This window comes from Chiloscyllium punctatum, chromosome 13 (genome assembly GCF_047496795.1).
Source record: "Chiloscyllium punctatum isolate Juve2018m chromosome 13, sChiPun1.3, whole genome shotgun sequence".
Classification (NCBI taxonomy): Eukaryota; Metazoa; Chordata; class Chondrichthyes; order Orectolobiformes; family Hemiscylliidae; genus Chiloscyllium; species Chiloscyllium punctatum.
In genome coordinates, this window is record NC_092751.1 from 86458661 (window position 1) to 86477439 (window position 18779).

At 42.1% G+C, this 18779-nt stretch overlaps 1 protein-coding gene across 1 annotated transcript in view; it reads right to left on the minus strand.

Annotated features, from left to right (window-relative positions):
• Positions 1-1424: 1424 nt before the first annotated feature.
• Positions 1425-18779, minus strand: part of scd (stearoyl-CoA desaturase (delta-9-desaturase)) — a 28750-nt gene continuing 11395 nt past the window's right edge. The window contains exon 6 of the mRNA XM_072583111.1: positions 1425-10551. Within this exon, the coding sequence (XP_072439212.1) occupies positions 10352-10551 (200 nt within the window). The 3' untranslated portion in view covers positions 1425-10351. The remainder of the gene's footprint in view (positions 10552-18779) is intronic.

Below are 18779 nucleotides of genomic sequence, written 5' to 3' on the forward strand. Positions count from 1 at the left end.
TATCAAAAGGCTGTGGGTCCAATAGCTCTTTTAGAGCCAAAGAGCAATATAACTGTGAAGTTCAAGATATTAGGGAAAATAGAAGAAAAGCAAACCACTGGACTTAAGATGGAGGTCAACTGTGATTGAATTGAAGGGTGGAATAAGTTAGAGAATAGTTTCTTCCTATTACTACTTCCATCACTTTTGCCAGTGCACATGAAAGGTACCTCCTTAAGCGGGACACCATCACCCTACAGCCTATGAATCACAGGATCCCTACAGTGCAGATAGAGGTCAATCAATCCATCACATCTGAACCAAGCCACCAAATAGCATCCCACCCAGATCAGACCCCCACCCTTGTATTAACCATGGCTAACCCACCTAGCCTGCACATCCCTGGACACCACACAATTTAGCATGGCCAATCCACCTAACCTTGAGCTGAGAAGAAACTGGAGCACTCGGCAGAAACCCACGCAGACATAGGGAGAATGTGCAAACTCCAGTTACCCAAGGCTGGAATCAAACCTGGGCCCCTGAGGCAGCAGTGCTAACCACTGAGCCACCAAAGACTTTCAAAACATATGCTTTAAAATTATGTACATGTATGAAGTTTTCCTTTATCTGGTTGATCTGTGCATTAGCACAGTCCAAGTCTACTCATAGTAGATGTGACTGAACCCTACCCTTAAGTCAGCAAGTACTGTTAGAGGGACAAGGCAGGCTGTATCAAGAATGGAAACATCAGCAAAGTATAACAGTACACCAATATGGCCTTTTCCTAAAGCATGAAGGAACAGTTTATTTTTAAAAAAATCTTTCACACTGTCCCAAAACATTTTAGTGTTTAAATTGCTGTAAAGAGTGGTTGTAACATGGGAACAGAACCCTAAAACTGGGGGCCTCTTCTCCGACCAAATGTAGGTTGCTTTAGTGCTGTTGATTGTCCTGGTGAATATTCCTCAATGATGGGGAAAAAAAACTCTTCTGCTCTTCTTTGAAGTACTGCCAAGGAATCCTTCCACACACATGAGGGTGCATTGAAGCCTGGAATAAGTACCTCTCCTAAAAGACATTACCTCTGCCAGTGCTGCACTGATGCAGTAGCCTGGATTTAGTGCACAAGACTTTGGAGTGAATCCTAACTCCACAAGAGGCAGTCCCTTAAGAAAAAAAGGTACTAGCCCTACACCCATAGCTGATACCTATGCTGCATTTAACATGGGATTGCTTGATGTTGGCACCTTTTAGGAATTACACTGAAATAGTGCAGCAGTTTTTAAAAGACCAAGCTTAGGACTTACTTGGTGCTCAAACTGATGAACCTTACCACCCTCTCCCAACGACCAGATTTGAAACGTGAGCAAGTTCCATAAAGAAACCAGCAGGTAGTTAGGTGGTGCACTGGGCTGGAGATTGTAGTAAATACAGACTCTTAATTTTTTTCCCTGTATAATTTTATTTTCTGTTCATATTACACACAAAATGGCAAAAACCAGTTAGAAGAGGGCAAAACAGCATGATTCTTGATCTAATTTCAATCGTGATCCCAATTCACCAAAGCATTGGATGCAGTTATTAGAACAGTCTGTAAAACAGAAATGGTCACTACTTCAATGGGTCTTTACAACCCAGAGCCAAGCTCATGTACATGAAAGGCTTCAGCTAGTTGGACTGTGTATTGGACTTTTTACTTGCATTATATTAACAAGTTTCTCATCTTAAATTGATTTTTTGAAACTTTTTACTGCTGCATTTTGGTACTTTCAGAGCCCCTCTACAGAACTAGATGGTCACGCTGCACCAAGGCATGCACGAGGACTCATTTATAATTGGACACTAAAAGAGGGTAGGATGGCATTGGTTGTATGTAATGCCCTTTACCCAATAATCTGTTCAATCAACTTCTCTAGAACCAAAATCACCATTATGCTGCAGTACAGAACAGAACCCCTTTTGATGCCTCCCACAGTTCACCTTGCCCCATCATTCCATTGCGCTCTCCCTGGTGTTTTCCAAAGATGGCAGCTCAACCTGTCAAACCAGCTGCATCCACTGTACCAGCCCCTTTGTGCTCATGGGCTTTTGCCCACCTCTTCGCACAGGCTGAGTGCTGGCACACCAAAACCCAGGGTATGGGAAGTTTAGAGCTAGCCATGTCTTCAGCCAAGGATGCACCAAAGTGAAATTTAGGCATATTCAAGAACCTCAGCTAAGGATATCACAACAATCAAGTGTCAGTAATTGAGATTACACCCCTGGTATGTCAAAGGAACACTGTCACATACAATGCAAGGAGGGCCATCCAAATGCCAACAGAGGCTTGTGATCCAGGGTTTCCATTTAAACTGCTCCTACATCACAGCATGGATTTTCATTTTAGTGTTTTCATTAGCACTCAATGATTCATTTTTCTTTTACATTGTTCCTGTCCTGCTTTTCTTAGGCATTACTTATTCTTCTACATCCCTTCACTTATGTTCAAAGCCAGACAACCATCTGGAGCACAAGATCAGATGGGGTTGTACATTTGAAGCTATTTATCTTAGCAGCTCACTAACTACTGCAGCTAATTCCTCCTTCCACTGCAGTGAGAGATTCTGCAGATTTTTTCCACTTCTAAGCTTCAGTAGTCTTGGGGTGGGTGGGGAGGGAGGACAGATTTAGATTCAATTTATCCTATTCCTCGAATCATTGCAAAGCAGTAATCTATCCTTGCTGTTCCAGTATGAATAGCTGTAGACCAAACCTAACTGCATGTTCAAAAGTTAGAAGTGAACCACCAGACTGTCAAAATGGGGGAGGGGGGAAAGAAGGAGAACATACTTAAATATCCAGGACTTTTTCCAATACCACATATCATCTGCCTCCAATTTATGTATTTATTGTATAATATCCTTACATTACCTGTGTAAGGTTAATAAAGGTGATTTTCATTTTTCAAACATTGACTGGAACTACCAAGGTGGTAAAAGGTTTAGATGGTAAAGCGTTTTAGCATTCAAGAAAATTTTCTTTATCCATATGTAAATGTTTCTACTAGGAGAGGAGCAAAACAACCTTAGTTTGGGTAATAATACAAGGCAAGCAACTGAAGTGATAGTTGGGGAGCAATTTGGATTGAGTGTTCATAATTCTATTTGTTTTAAACTAGTTATGGAAAAGGATATGCCTTCCATAAAAAGATTTTTAATTGGAGTAAGGCAAATTCTAATGATATACAAGATAAGAACTTTCAAACGTTGACTGGAGTAAACTGTTTGCAAGTGAAAGGGACATTAGAGAAGTAGGAGGTTTTCAAAATTGTGAAAACAAGAATTCAGAGTCATTATGTTCCTGTGAGTAAAAAGTAAACCTGGTAGGATTAGAGAACAATGGATGAATAAAGATAGCAGTTCTAGTCAGGGGGAAAAGAAAACCTTATTAGATACAGACAACTGAGTTCAAATGAATGTCTTGAACAGTATAAAGAGTATAGCAGCATTCTTAAGAGGGAGATCAGGAAGGCAAAGAGGGTAAAAGTGGGCGGCATGGTGGCACAGTGGTTATCACTGCTGCCTCACAGCGCCTGAGACCCGGGTTCAATTCCCGCCTCAGGCGACTGACTGTGTAGAGTTTGCACATTCTCCCCGTGTCTGCGTGGGTTTCCTCCCACAGTCCAAAGATGTGGAGGTCAGGTGTATTGGCTATGCTAAATTGCCCGTAGTGTTAGGTAAGGGGTAAATGTAGGGGTATGGGTGGGTTGCGCTTCGGCAGGTCAGTGTGGACTTGTTGGGCCGAAGGGCCTGTTTCCACACTGTATTGTAATCTAATCTAAATCAGAAAAAAAATAGCCTTGGTAAATAAAGTTAAGGATAATCCAAAAGAGATTCTACAAGTACTTAAAGAACAACTGGAGAGTGTTAGGCCCCTGAAGGATCAAAGAGGTCATCTTTGTGTTGAACCCCGAGGAGATGGAAGAGATATTGAATGAATATTTCACATCAGTTTTTACTCTGGAGAAAGAAACATAGGCTAGAGAACTCAGGGAAATATTGTTGTTGTGAAAACAATTTACATTACAGAATAGGAAGTGCTGGAGTCTTAAAAATATGAAGGTGGATATCTCTCCAGGATCTTATCTAGTGTATCCCAGCATTTGTGGGAAGTTAGGGAGGAAATTGCAGGGCCCCATACAGAAATATTTGTATAACCTAACTACAGGTGAGGTGCCAGGTGATTGCAGAGTGGCAAATGCTGTGCCTTTAAGGAGGGATGTAGAGAGAAGCCTGGGAGCCATAAACCGGAGTTTGACTTTAGTGATGGGTACGTTTTGGAGGGGATTCTGAAAGATAGGATTTAGTTTGCATTTGGACAGGCATGGATAGGATAAATGGACAAAATCTTTTCCCTGGGGTGGGGCGAGTCCAGAACTAGAGGGCATAGGGTTTGGGTAAGAAGGGAAAGATATAAAAAGGGACCTAAGGGGCAACGTTTTCACACAGAGGGTGGTGAGTGTATGGAATAAGCTGCCAGAGGAAGTGGAGGCTAGTACAATTGCAACATTTAAAAAAGGTATTCGGATGGGTATATGACTAGGAAGGGTTTGGAGGGATATGGGCCAGGTGCTGGCAGGTGGGACTAGATTTGGTCCAGCTAGTCAGCATGGACAAGTTGGACCAAAGGGTTTGTTTCCATGCTGTATATCTCAATTACCCTCTGAATGATTGGAGGTAGTCAGAATTGTTTTGTGCAAGTGGGATATAATGTGTCTCAAACTAGAGTTTTTGAGGAAGTAACCAATTGTGGGTAGACTAGTAAAGTCTAAATAAACAATGTCTACTAAAGTCTTTGACAAGCTTCTACATGATAAACCCATTAGTAAAAACAGATCACATGAGATTCAGCATGAGCTTGCCAACTCGATACAAAATTAGCTTAACAGGAGGAGACAGTGATGTAGAGGGTTATTTTTCAGACTTGAGGCCTGTTACCAGCAGTGTTCCACAGGGAACAATGCTGTGTCCATTTGCGTCATTTATATAAATGAATTTAGATGAGAATGTAGACAGCATGGTTAATAAGTCTGCAGATGACATCAAGATTGGCAGTATAGTGGACATTGAAGGAGGGTGTCTAAGATTACAAAGGTCTCAATCAGTTGGGGTGAGGAGTGGTAAATGGAGTTTAATTTGGATAAATGCAAAGTATTGCATTTTGGTAAAACAAACAAGGACAAGACTTATATAATTAGAAGTTGGGTCTCATGTGGTGATGTAGAACAGATTCCTAGGAGTACAGGTACATGATTCTTTGAAGTTTGTGTCACACATATACAGGGTGGTTAAGAAAGTGTTTAGTACACTCATTTGTTGCTCAGACCTGTGTGTATCAGAGTTGACAAGTCATGTTGAGGTTGTACAGGACGTTGGGGAGGCCTCTTCCGGAGTACGTCCAGTTCTGGGCACCGTGTTATAGGAAGGATATTAAGCTGGAGCAGGTTCAGAAGAGATTTACTCGGATGTTGCTGGGAATGGAGGGTTTGATTCATGAGAAACTGGGATTTTTTTCACTGAAGCATAGGAGATTAAGGGGTGACCTTATAGAGATTTATAAAATCACGAGGGTATAGCTAAGGTGAATGGCGGGTGTCTTTTCCCTAGGTGGGGGTATTTCAAGACTGGGGGCATATTTTTAAAGATCAGTGGAAAAAGATTTAAAGACATGAGGGGCAATTTCATTTTTCAAAAAAGTGGTTTGTGTGTGGAATGAATGTCCAGAGGAAGTGGTGGATGCAGGTACAGTTACAACATTTAGAAGTAATTTGGATGAGTACATGAATAAAAAAATGTTGGAGGAATATGACCAAATGCAGGTAGATAGAACTAGTTTAGTTTGGATTAGAGTCAGCAGAAACTGGTTGGACTGAAGGGTCTGTTTCCATGCTAGATGATTATTTGTCCTGACTCTCTAAAGCCTGTACACCATCTTCAAAAGCACTAGTCTAGAGTCTGGTGCAATACTCTACATTTGCCTAAAAGATTGCAGCTCCACTCATATTCAAACTTGCCCAGGACAAAGCAGTCTACTTGATTAGCACCATATCCACTTTTAACATTCACCCCATACCATCAATGCATTATGGCAATGTGTACTACCTGCATGACACACTGTAGCAACAAAAACTAAAGGTTCCTCAGACAAACATCCCAAATCCATGACTCCTACTGTCTAGAAAGACAAGTGCAACAAATACATGGGAATACCACCACCTCCAAATTGCCCTCTAGGCCACACATCTTTGACTTGAAAATATAAAACCATTCCTTCAGTGTCACCGGGTCAAATTCCTGGTACTACCAACAGCAAGAATAAATATTTAGCTGGCAAATAATATTTACATCCTAGAAACAACAAAAAAGCCTTTCGATAAAATTGGCCACAGCTTCCTCTAAACAGGTTGAGCTATAGAGTACATTGTTAAAAACCACGAAACAAAGCATGCCAAAACTCCCATTGTTATGAAAGGATGGGTAGTGACTGGTTGGGGAGACTAGAAACCAATGCAATACTGTACCATTGTAAATAGAACTGAACAAAAATCAGAAAGATGCTTATATTTTGCATTTAAGTAGCACGAGGAAGAAAGGAATAGGAGGAAAAATATATCAATGGGACAAGATGGAGGATAGGAGGTGGTTTATGTGGACTAGTTAGGGCTATCAGCCGGTGTCTGTACTGTTCCTAATATTGATAAGTCAAGCTCACAGCTTACCCCTTCAGATTATCAGCTGATGAACTAGAATTCTAATAACAAAAGCATAATTTTCAAATAAACAGTTCATACGATAGGGATGGAACTAGGACAGAAAATAAATTAACTCCTTGTGCTGTCTTTAGTGGTGTGCCATGAGCTTCAGGATCATCTCAGGCAGTAGACTGACTACTGAACCCTGACATGTTGCAGGCTGTTCCACAAGGATAAGATTGGCTTCTTCACCCCCACTTGGTTGAATTGGCCTAACTGAGCACCAGCAGCTCTCACCAAGGGAAATGCAGATACTCCCAAGCCCCTTCTCACACACACACACACACACACACACACTAGTAAACCTGCCGAATCACCCTGATTTGGTCTACCATCTGAAGGAGTTCAGGTGGCACATCTCTTACCCTGGGACAACTCTACCACCCATAAGGTAGCCTAGAAGCTAGCCCTGAAAGGCAAACAGTTCTCAAAACAGCAATTCTTGCCTAGCAGCTGAAAGGATTTATCTCACTGCTTTCCATTCAAAGTATTAAAAAAAAATTCCTACTACTTGCTGGAATTTCTAGTGTTTCTAAAGTCACATTAAGCACCAAGAATCAATGGAATTCTTAAGCAACTCCTTCCTAAAGCATTCAAGATAGTCTGTGACCTGTACTGCAAGAAAGACTGAAGTAGAGAAGAGTGGTAACATTTGAAACTGAAGTGAATGTGTGACAATAAGACTTATTGCATCTCTGCGACAGATGACACTGCTCAAAGGCACAGCAGTTTTAAAAACATCCTAATCACACAATTTACTTCAAGTCATCAAAATTTGCCGCTTCCTTACAAGATCTTGGGATTTATAAGAGAAAGAATAAAAAAGTTCATGTGAACAAAGTCCACAGCAGTGCCTGACAACAAGCACCTTGCCACGAGAACTAAGTCCAGTGAAATGATCCTAGTTTGTTTCACTCAAGTGGAAAGGTACCTTCAAACCCCCCATCCTGCATACAGGACAGATTAAACACCATTTGCTGCATTGCCTTTACTCCCAGTTCCTGCACAACAGACCACAGTTTATCCATGGACTAATGCCACACCTTTTCTCTGCATCCAACCAACCTAATCTAGACATTAGCAGTGAGAGGAGGACGGGAAAACAACGTTAACTATTTTTAGCCTGTTAAAATTGGCAAGGGACAATACTATAGATGCACCAAGGATCGGTGTACAAGAGCACAGCTGACCAGTTTCAGATCACAGTTAGTAAACAGCATTTCCCTAAGATTACAGTGCAAGACCTCCACATAGAGGGGATAATTCCCTCTGCAACTAAAACGGTTGCACTCTGCAGTTAGCATAGAGGAACCTGCAACTTGTGTCCAACATGATTTGTTCTATTGAGAGTTGGAGGAGGAGTGAGAAAAAGAGGGAAAAGAGAGAGACAGACAAACATGGGGGTGTGTGCGAGAGAGCGAGCGCATTGTGTGTGGGGGGGGGGGGGGGGGGGAAGGGAGGGAAGCTAAAACATTGCTCGAAACAAGAAACAGGTGACAATGTAGTGGTGCATATTTTAGCATTGCATAATCTACTGGAATCTTTCACTTCTGACCTCCCCTCACTAAGTTTGAAGTCTAACATCAGTGAAGTCATATTGACTTTAGCTATTCCTGTACAGAGCTGATAGGCCTCAAGTCACTGCTTCTTTACAAGATTGATAACTGTACAATTATCAGAGCCTGAAGGAGTCAGAATTTGAACCAAGGTTGTTTTCAAAAGGCTGTATAATAGTGGGAGTGGGAATAGAGGCTGAAGGTTATAGCTCTTTCCTTATGGGGAGGGGTAATTAAGATCCCAGCAGATTCTGAAGGTGAAATGTGCCACCAATTAAATGCTGGCATTAACTGCTCATTTGAGATCGCTATCCTGTTCAAGGGATATGGTCTTTTTTTAAACCAACTTGAGTTCACCAGAGTGCAGAGAGGTATTCAAGTGGGGCAAGAAAGCTGGTGGTGGGGTGAAACAAGGGTTGATTTGGACAAGTAGCATGAACTAATTTAGTTTTGTTCCAGGAGTCAGTTTAGATGTTGAGTTTTGTTTTGTTGTTTCTGGACAAGGTGAACCAGTTCTTGATGTACAGGATAGTCTTGATGGCGACAATTTAATACAATTTTCTGTTATAATGTTTTAATTATATTACTATGAAATTTGCATGATTGAAGCACGACAAACATTTAGTCACACAACAATACAACAATGATCACACCGTACACCAAACAAACGATAAAGATTGAAAATTTTCAAAAAGTCTCAACACAAGCTCCACATGGGACAGTCCCAACCATCAAAACGCTAATTCCAGAAAAATTCCATAAGCAACCCAGTAGAAATGATAGAACTGTTGAAATATTAGAAACAAGGATCTTGTTTGGTGCAGGTTTATTCACGTGATTACTAATGTTGAGTTTTTTTAAATGTAATGTCAGTCAATAAAGAGTCTGAAGAGGCACAATGTGCGCTGATGGTTAATGCCACCACTCACCTCCTCACCCCCTTTCACAAAGATAAAAAAGGAAGCTCCAATGTTCAGCTGTTTTAAAGAGATTGTGGTGTTAGTGAGAAATTACAGGGGAGAGTAGAGGATAGGATGGGGGACACAATAATAATAATAATGTTAAACCAATTATGTACAGAATTAATCTCTGGGCCTTTGCTTTTCCCTCCCCCACCCAGTTGGGCGGAAGAAAACAGAATGTTACTGGTCAGCATTTGGAATGGATCGAGGCTGTGGTTTATTTGCGGAAGAGTAGAGCTCGTGAGGCTGCCCCTGGCTGCTGGCACTAAAAAGGCTGGTTTCTCAGGACACATGGTTTATAGTGGCAAACCTAAAATCCATCAGCTTATTAGTGTAGTGAAGGCAATGGGTGTACAGTATATTGTGCAACTATTGTGGCCAACCTTGTATTTGAAATGAGACACAGGCAGGGGTGCACGACGAGGCATCAACTGACCCTTTCCTCCAAAGGAAAAAAAAATTTCACCAAATAGCCAGGAATTTGAGTGGCCACACCATCATTATCGAAATCATTTCTGCATATCAATTACGGGATTAAGTGCTAAATATCTGCAAAAGCACTTCCCTTTGCCAAGACGGCTTGTGTTGTATTTCTCTTCCATGTGGCTGAGGCGATAGTTAAGATGGAATTGTTTTAAGGTGGAATTTTACCTGTGTAAAGAAACGTATGGGAGGAGTGGGACTTGGGAACAAGTGCATCCTCCATGGACTCCTAACACTAACACTGGTTAAAAAACAAAAAAAAAGGAGGGTTTATGTCACATGGCCCCAAAGAATACCATTCAGCAAGATGCTAAATCCAAATGCAGAGTGAACAATGTCTACTGTCAACAATGAAACACTAGCACTATAACTGAAAAGCTTGTTCTGCTATCCTCAGTCTTCTATTATTTTAACTGGGACACAGAACCAAGATTGATTATGAAGGGAGTAGAGCAAAAGAGATTCCACCTTAAAACAAAGTAATTTAGCCGCTGACAACCACCTTCATGACTGCTGGCGTCTTTGGCATTGGGGGGAGGGGGCATCAGTGACTCAACAGTCTGCTCACTCGAACACGATCAGCCACTCCTGATGCTACCGTCGCCAGTTCTCCTCCTGCGAGCCAAGATGGCCTCCTTCGACACCCTCTTACAGTTACTGGCCAGTCCGAGCCAACACACTGCATCGATGAAGCAGGTGGTGATGTTCCCTCGCCAACCATACTCACTGGTTGAATAGTCATACGGGAACGTGTGGTGGTAGTTGTGGAACCCTTCACCTGTGGTAAAACACAGGGGTAAAAAGAAAAAAAAAGATACAAATGAATGACAGGACTTATGAAAATATTAAAAAAGGACATAAAACAGCTCCTCAAAGATTTCTGAATTATCTTGGTTACCTGATTATTCTAGCACATACTTAGTCATCACTTCAATCTTCCACTCTGACTTGACTTCATCTGATCCTGTGGTGCCATATCCTGATTTGTTCCAATCCTCTTTCACTCAGTCCTGTGCTCAGTGGCCGTTACTGGCAAGTGCTTAGTTTTAAATTTCTCCTCTATTACAAGGATGGTCTTACTTTATCATATCTCTCACCTCTTACAGTCCCTCTAACCCTTTGAAATCTCCTCCCCAGTTCTGGCCTATGCGTTCCTGGCTGGGTCACATCTGTGCCATTTATTCACTAATCCACTGGCTTAACTGACATAAGATTTTAGAAAAGAACAAACTTAGATTTCTATTGCGCCATTCACATCCTCATGACATCTCAAAATGCTACACAGTTACTACCTTTTATGAATTCCAGTCTGTTATAATGTAGAAATGGTGGCTGCTATCACATTGTAGTCTGTCAGATAACCTGCTTTAATGATGGTGTTTTTTGAAGGGTCAGGACATTTGGACAACCTCCCTTGTCTTCATTACACCATTGAATCTTCCATATCCACTCAAGGGATCGAGTTTAACAGTTCAACTGAAAGATAGCACCTCAGACAGGTTAGGTCTCCCTCAGTACCATATGGTGCAAAAACCAAATCTAAAAGATTCGGGTAATCCAAGATGCAGTACAGGAAAACGGGCAGCATGGCTGCTCAGGGTTAGCACTGCTGCCTCACAGCGCCAGGAAGTGGGTTTGCACATTCTCCTAGTGTCTGCATGGATTTTCCCTGGGCGCTCAGGTTTCCTCCCACAATCCAAAAGGTGTACAGGGTAGGTGAATTGGTCACGCTAAATTGTCCCATAGGTGCATTAACCAGAGGGAAATGGGTCTGGGTGGGTTACTGTACGGAGGATCGGTGTGGACTTGTCTGGACAGACTGCGTCTAAGAAAAATTAACAAACATCAAAATTCACAGCTAATCTTCAAAGGAACCTGTGCAGGAGAGCTCACAACATGGGAGCAGCTAGGTGCATAGCTTTAGCACCATGTTGCGGTAAATCTATAATAGTGAGTAGAGTGGGTGATTTTTTGATTGTGTTTTAGGGAGATCAGTCTCAAGTTTTAAAAAATTCAAAGTAAGGTTAGAACAGTAAGACTTATTTTCTGTAGATTGTTAAGGTGCAAAGGTGGCCTTCAGTACAGTGATGTGCTGTTCCCATTAGATGTGAGAGGTTAGGGAAAGTTTCCATGATACTGATGATTATGTCTACAGGAAGTGTCTTTGGTTGCGAATCCTATCAGATCACATGGATGGGTTGGAACAGCAGTTAGAGGCAGTGAGGAATTTATAGGAGCGAGGGGGTGAGATGGCTGGCAGTTTTAGAGAGAAAAACCCTCAGATACAGGTAGATGGTTACTGCCAGGAAAGGTAAGAGGGGGAGACAGGTATTGCAGGCATCTCCTGTGGCTGTCCCCATCTCAAACAAGTATGCTGTTTTGGAAAATGTAGGGGGTGATGGACTCTCAGGAGAACAGCCAAGTTTCCTGTACCAAGACTGGCTCTAATGTAACAAGGGGTACGTCAGATTCTAAGGGCTTGATTGCGATAGGGGACTGTCTAGTCAGAGGCACAGACAGACATTTCTGTGGCCAGAGAGAAATTAGAACAGTGTGTTGTCTCCATGATACCTGGATCAAGGATATCTGAGAAAGTGCAGAACGTTCTCAATGGGGAAATGGACCAACAGGAAGTCATTGTACACACCGGAACTAACGACAAAGGAAGGGAAAAGGAGGAGATTCTGAAGGGAGAATATAGAAAGTTAGGCAGGAATTTAAAAATGAGGTCCTTAGGGGGTAGTAATATCTGGATTACTCCTAGTGCTATGAGATAGTGAGGGTGGGAATAGGAGGATAGATGGAGCGCGTGGCTGAGGAGCTAGTACAGGGGTGAAGGATTCACGTTTTTGGATAATTGGAATCTCTTCTGGGGTAAAAGTGACTTGTACAAGGAGGACAGATCACACCTGAATTAGAAATGGACTAATATACTGGCAGAAAAAAAAGCTGCTGAGGAGAATTTGGGTTGGCTTGGGACCCTGGGAGATAGTGAGGAAAGAAATCAGTCTGAGGTTGATACAGTTGGGAAAAGGAGCATGTCAAATTGTCAGGGCAGGCAAGAACAAAGCAAAGAACGAGGACTGAAATTAAACTACATTTATTTCAATGCAAAAGGCCTAACAGGGAAGGCAGATGAACTCAGGGCATAGTTAGGAACATAGGACTGGGATATCATAGCAATTACAGAAATGTTGCTCAGGGATGGACAGGACTGGAGCTTAATGTTCCAGGATACAAAGGCGATAGCAAAGATTTTGGGGGGGGTGCCCAAGAGAGGGTGCGACTCGTGTTTTTGACAAGGACTAACATTACAACGCTACTTAGGGAGGATCTTCCTGGGAATACATTTAGGTGAAATCAAGAAATAAGAACTGTATGATCATCTTATTGAAATTGTATTACAGAGCCCCCAATAGTCGGCAGGAAAATTACGAAACATCTGTGAGGAGATTTCAGTTACCTGTGAAAATAATAGTGGTTATGGTTGGGAGTTTTAACTTTCCAAACAGACTGGGACTGCCGTAGTGTTAAGGGTTTAGACAGAGAGGAATTTGTTAAGCACGTCCAAGAAAATTCTGATTCAGTATGTGGATGTACCTACTAGAGAAGGTGCAAAACTTGACTTACTCTTGGGAAATAAGGCAGGGCAGGTGACTAAGGTGTCAGTGGGGGAGCACTTTGGGGCCAGCGACCATAATTCTATTATATTTAAAATATAGTGATAGATAAGGATCGACCAGATATAAAAATTGAGGTTTAAGTTGGAGGAAAGCTAATTTTGACAGTATGAGGCAAGAACTTCAGAAAGCTGTTTGGGGGCAGATATTCACAGGTAAAGGGACTGCTGGAAAATGGGAGGTCTTCAAAAATGAGATAAGAGTCCAGAGACAGTATGTTCCTGTTAGGGTGAAAGGAAAGGCTGGTGGTTGTAGCAAATGCTGAATGACTAGAGAAATTGAGATTTTGGTCAAGAAAAAGGGGGGAAGCATGTCAGGTATAGTCAGCAGAGATCGAGTGAATCCTTAGAGTATAAAGGCAGTAAGAGTATACTTAAGTGGGAAATCAGCAGGGCAAAAAAATAGGGTTAAGGAGAATCCAAAGGGATTTTATAAATACATGAAGGACAAAAGGGTAACTAGGGAGAGAATAGGGTCCCTCAAAAAAGTCAGCAAGGTAGCCTATGCGTGCAACGTCAGGAGGTGAGGGAAGATACTAAACAAGTATTTTGCATCAGTGCTGACTGTGGAGAAGGACATGGAAGATAGAATGTGGGGAAATAGATTTGTGACAACTTGAAAAGTGTCCATATTACAGAAGTGGTACTGGATGTCTTAAAACACATGAAGGTGGATAGATCCCCAAGACCTGATCATGTGTACCCTTGAACTCTGTGGGAAGCTAGGGAAGTGATTGCTGGGCCCCTTGCTGAGATATGCATTTTGATTGTCACAGGTGAGGTGCTGGAACACAAGGTTGGCTAATATGGCGCCACTATTTCAGAAAGGTGGTAAGGAAAAGCCAGAGAACTATAGACTAGTGAGCCTGACATCAGTGGTGGACACTTTGTTGAGAAACAGAATTTACATGTATCTGGAAAGGTAAGAACTGATTAAGGATAATTAACATGGCTTTGTGTGGGGGAAAAAAAAAATCACATCTCACAAACTTGATTGAATTTTTTGAAGTAAAGCAGATTGAGGAGGGCAAAGTGGTGGACATGATCTACATGGACTTCAGTAAGGTGTTTGACAAGGTTCCTCATGGTAGACTGGTGAGCAAGATTCGATCACATGGAATACAGGGAAAACTAGCCATTTGGATATAGAACTGGCTGGAAGATGGAAGGTTGCTTTTCAGACTGGAGTCCTGTAACCAGTGGAGTGCCACAAGGATTGGTGCTGGGTCCATCATTCATCATTTATATAAGTGATTTGGATGTGAATATAGGGGGTAGAGTTAGTAAGTTTGCAGATAAGGCCTAAGTTGAAGGTGAAGTGGGCAGCAAAGGATGTTATCACAGAGGACAACAGGATCTTGATCAGATGGGTCAGTGGGTTGAGGAGCGGCAGATGGAGTTTAATTTAGCTGATTGAGAGGCGCTACATTTTGGAAAGGCAAATCAGAGAAGGACTTACATACTGAATGGGAAGGTTCCGGAGTGTTGCTAAACAGAGATCTTGGAGTGCACATTTATAGTTCCTTGGAAGTGGCAGTGTTTGGTATGCTTTCATTTATTGGTTGGAGCATTAAGCATAGGAGTTGGGAGGTCATGTTGCAGCTGCACAGGACATTATTCCAAAAGCGGACTGAACATTATGCAATTATGGTCTCCCTCCTATCGGAAGAATGTTGTGAAACTTTAAAGGGTTCAAAGATTTACAAGGATGTTGCCAGTGTTGAAGGTCTTTGAGGTCTAGGGAGAGGGTGTATGGGCTGAGGCTGTTTTCCCTGGAGCATTGGAAGCTGAGGGGTGACCTTATTGAGGTTTATAAAATCATGAGGGGCATGCATAAGTTAAATATACAAGGTCTTTTACCTGGGGTAGAGGAGTCCAAAACTTGAGGGCAAAGGTTTAAGCTAGGGGAGAATGATTTAAAAAGTGACCTCAGGGGCACTGAGTGGTGTGTGTGTATGGAATAAGCTGCCAGAGGAAGTGGTAGAGGCTGGTACAATTACAACATTGAAAAGGCACCTGGATGGGTATATAAATAGGAGGGATTTGGAGGGATATGGGCCAAGTGCTGGCAAGTAGGACTAGATTAGTTTAGGATATCTGGTCAGCATGGACAAGTTGGTCTGAACTAGGGAGGACAGACTTTGTTTTATCAGTTCCTTCCATAAGAGGAAAAAAAAATCAATTGAAGATAGTGACTAGCAAACTTAAACTTAACCAACATACATTGAATGGCCAATGAACAGTTTAAATGAAATAGGTCCTCATACTCAGAACTCTGGTCAAGTTGCCAACCTGATGCTCAAATGGAGAAGCATTTGGCTGGGTGACCCCCAGGATCCCAGAAAACATGAGCAACCTGAGCACAGACACTAGCTTGGCAAGGTTGCCAGGAGCTACTCCATAGCACGAATATTGGAGCTCGTCAGGGAATTCCATTTTGTACAGATTCAGGCAACATCTTCCTCATTGCTCATACAGTGTAAAATCCTGTCAGTTATGTCAGCAAACAAAGCCTGGCACCCCACAATAGTAAAATGAGATTCAGCTAACTGAAGAGTAAACAAAGTGAAATGACTAAATGCTGGCCTAACCTTGAGCCACAATTCATTTCAAATTCATGGTCAATGGGCCCATAGTTAATAATTTCCTAATTCAAATATTTTAATTGGTCTATTAAGGATTATGCTCCCTACCAACGAGGCCAATGGCTGTTGACATTTAATGTTTACTTGATAAATGAACAGAGTCCCATAATGTTACAATTCAGGTCTCTTCTGCACTCCCAGCTTTAACGCCTAACCACTGATGGCCAAGTGTCCCATAGGTCAACTCAGCCCCAGGTTCTGAATTTGCTCCAATTACCCTATCTCTGCTTCTCAAAAAATCTTTTTAAGACTGACAGCCATTACTTTTGATTCCCTGGCCCATTATCTCAACAGAAATTACTGTCCTGTGAACCACCTTAGGGCATTGTAGATTAAGGGTGTGATTATACATGCAAATTATCTTTTAATGAGATGGGGATTTTTAGAATCCCTACAGCGTGGAAACAGGCCCTTCAGCCCAAGTCCATACCGACCCTCCGAAGAGCAACCCACCTAGACCAATTCCCTTACATTTACCCCTGCACCTAACACTATGGGCAATTTAGCATGGTCAATTCACCTAACCTGCACATTTTTGGATTGTGGGAGGAAACCGGAGCACCCAGAGGAAACCCACGCAGACACGGGGAGAATGTGCAAACTCCACACAGACAGCTACCTGAGGCAGGAATTCAACCCAGTCCCTGTCGCTGTGAGGCAGCAGTGCTAACCACTGAGCCACCATGCTGCCCCAGGAAGGGCGACCATAGCCCATAGGGTGCAACAATCAATTATGGAGGAAAGCCTAATCAAATATAATCACATTTCACACAAAAAGCAAAATCCTGAAATCACAGACTTGAAATGTTTACTATTTCTCTCTCCACAAATGCTGCAAGATCTACTAACTTTGCTGAACACTTTTTGTATTTGTTTCAAACAAAAAAAAAGCTTGACCCCCTCCCCATGGTTAGGACCAACAGCTGGAGGTTAGGTAGGTGTGAGAAATATTTGTTCATTCAAGTAAAAAAAAAGCCAAAGTCAGGGGAAAAGAAAAGTCAAGATGCAAGAACATTTAATGTGCTGGAAATTTGCTGGGTTTCTTCAGGGACTAAGGGAATATTTACTCCAATACTTTCTTCTTCAACTGTCACAATTTCCTGAGAAAAGTTCACAGAATGCACAGACTGGGGAATGGAGGCCACACAAAATGGTTCTCCCTATATTTTGAGTAGATTTTCCCTCATCCCCATTTCAAAGGAGATGGCAGCAAGATTAAAACAGTCTCATTATGGTAAGCATTCATTAGCATCCCAGGTCCAAAATAAAAAAAATACTGGAAATCCACAGCAGGTCTGGAGAGAGAAAATTAATTTTGGGTTAAAGACTCTGGTTAGATTAGAAATATCAGCTCACGCCTCCCTCTCTACAGGGGCTGCTAAAAAAAAAGGTTCTGCATTCTCATTTTTACCAAATTTCAACAGTCACAGCTTTTTCCGCATCTGATTAATGCTGAACTTTTGACCTTGACCACATTGAGTGTGAAGAACAGAGCAGAATCTGCTGCTTCTCTCTCTCTCTCTCTCTAGATTGTTGACAAACCATTCTGACACTGCAGAGGCAGAGGAATAGGCAGTCAGCCTGTCGCAATCAATGTGCAATCGGCTTGCTGTTGCGATGCTTTCCACTGTGTAACCCCATTTCAAATTGTTAACCATAATAACTTGCACTAAGTCCATCAACCCTATGCTCACTGACCTACAATGACTCCCAAATCTACCAACATTTATGTTTTAAAGTACTCATTCTCTGTTTCAAATCTCTCCAAGACTTAATTTGCCCCTTTAATATCTTCCACATTCAAATCTCTGGATCTTTCCAATTCTGGTCTCTTGCTCATACCACATTTTCTTTGTCCAACAACTGGCAGTTGTGCCTTCAGCTGCCTGGGCACCAAGTTCTGAAATTCCTTCCACTTTGCAACATTCAAAGACCTAACTCTGTGACTATCTTCTCCCCATAGGTTGCTCATATGTTGTCAGATTAGATAACAATATTGAGGGGTGTTTTGGGATTTTTACTAAGTGTTAAAGATGTCACAAGAATAGGTGTTTGGTGGACTGGCAATGAGAGGGCATTGTTGGAAATGGGATGGCTGAACGAAAGCAGAATACATTTGCAAAGCGCTGAAGCCATCTCTTCACCTGGAAACTTTGACATTGCATTTTCAAAAAGGAGATATATATCACAGAAACAGAAGATGGACTTGCAGTTTTAAAGCACCTCTCACAACCATCTAACATCCCAAAGCATCTTACGATGAAGAGTCTTTTGAAACATGATCACTGTAGGACACTCAGTAGGCAATTTACACACACCAAGTTCCCATGGCGAATAATATCAAGGTTGTCTATCATATGATGCTAGCAAGGGATAAGCATGAGCTGGAATGTGGGGCATCCCTAGCAAGGACATTTGTTGCTCACCCTTCAATGCCCTTGATCTGTGCAGCTTGCTAGGCATTTCAGAAGGCAAGAGTCAATCATGTTGCTGTGGATCTGGGATTCACACAAGTCAGACCGGCAGACTGTTTAGGTGAAAAGGGAGTACTGCAGATGCTGGAGATTAGAGTCAAGAGTGTGATGCTGGAAAAACAAGGGTCAGTAGCATTCGAGGAGCAGGGGGAAAAAAAAATTCGATGTTTTGGGCACAAGCCCTTCATCAGGGATGAGGCTGGGAGAT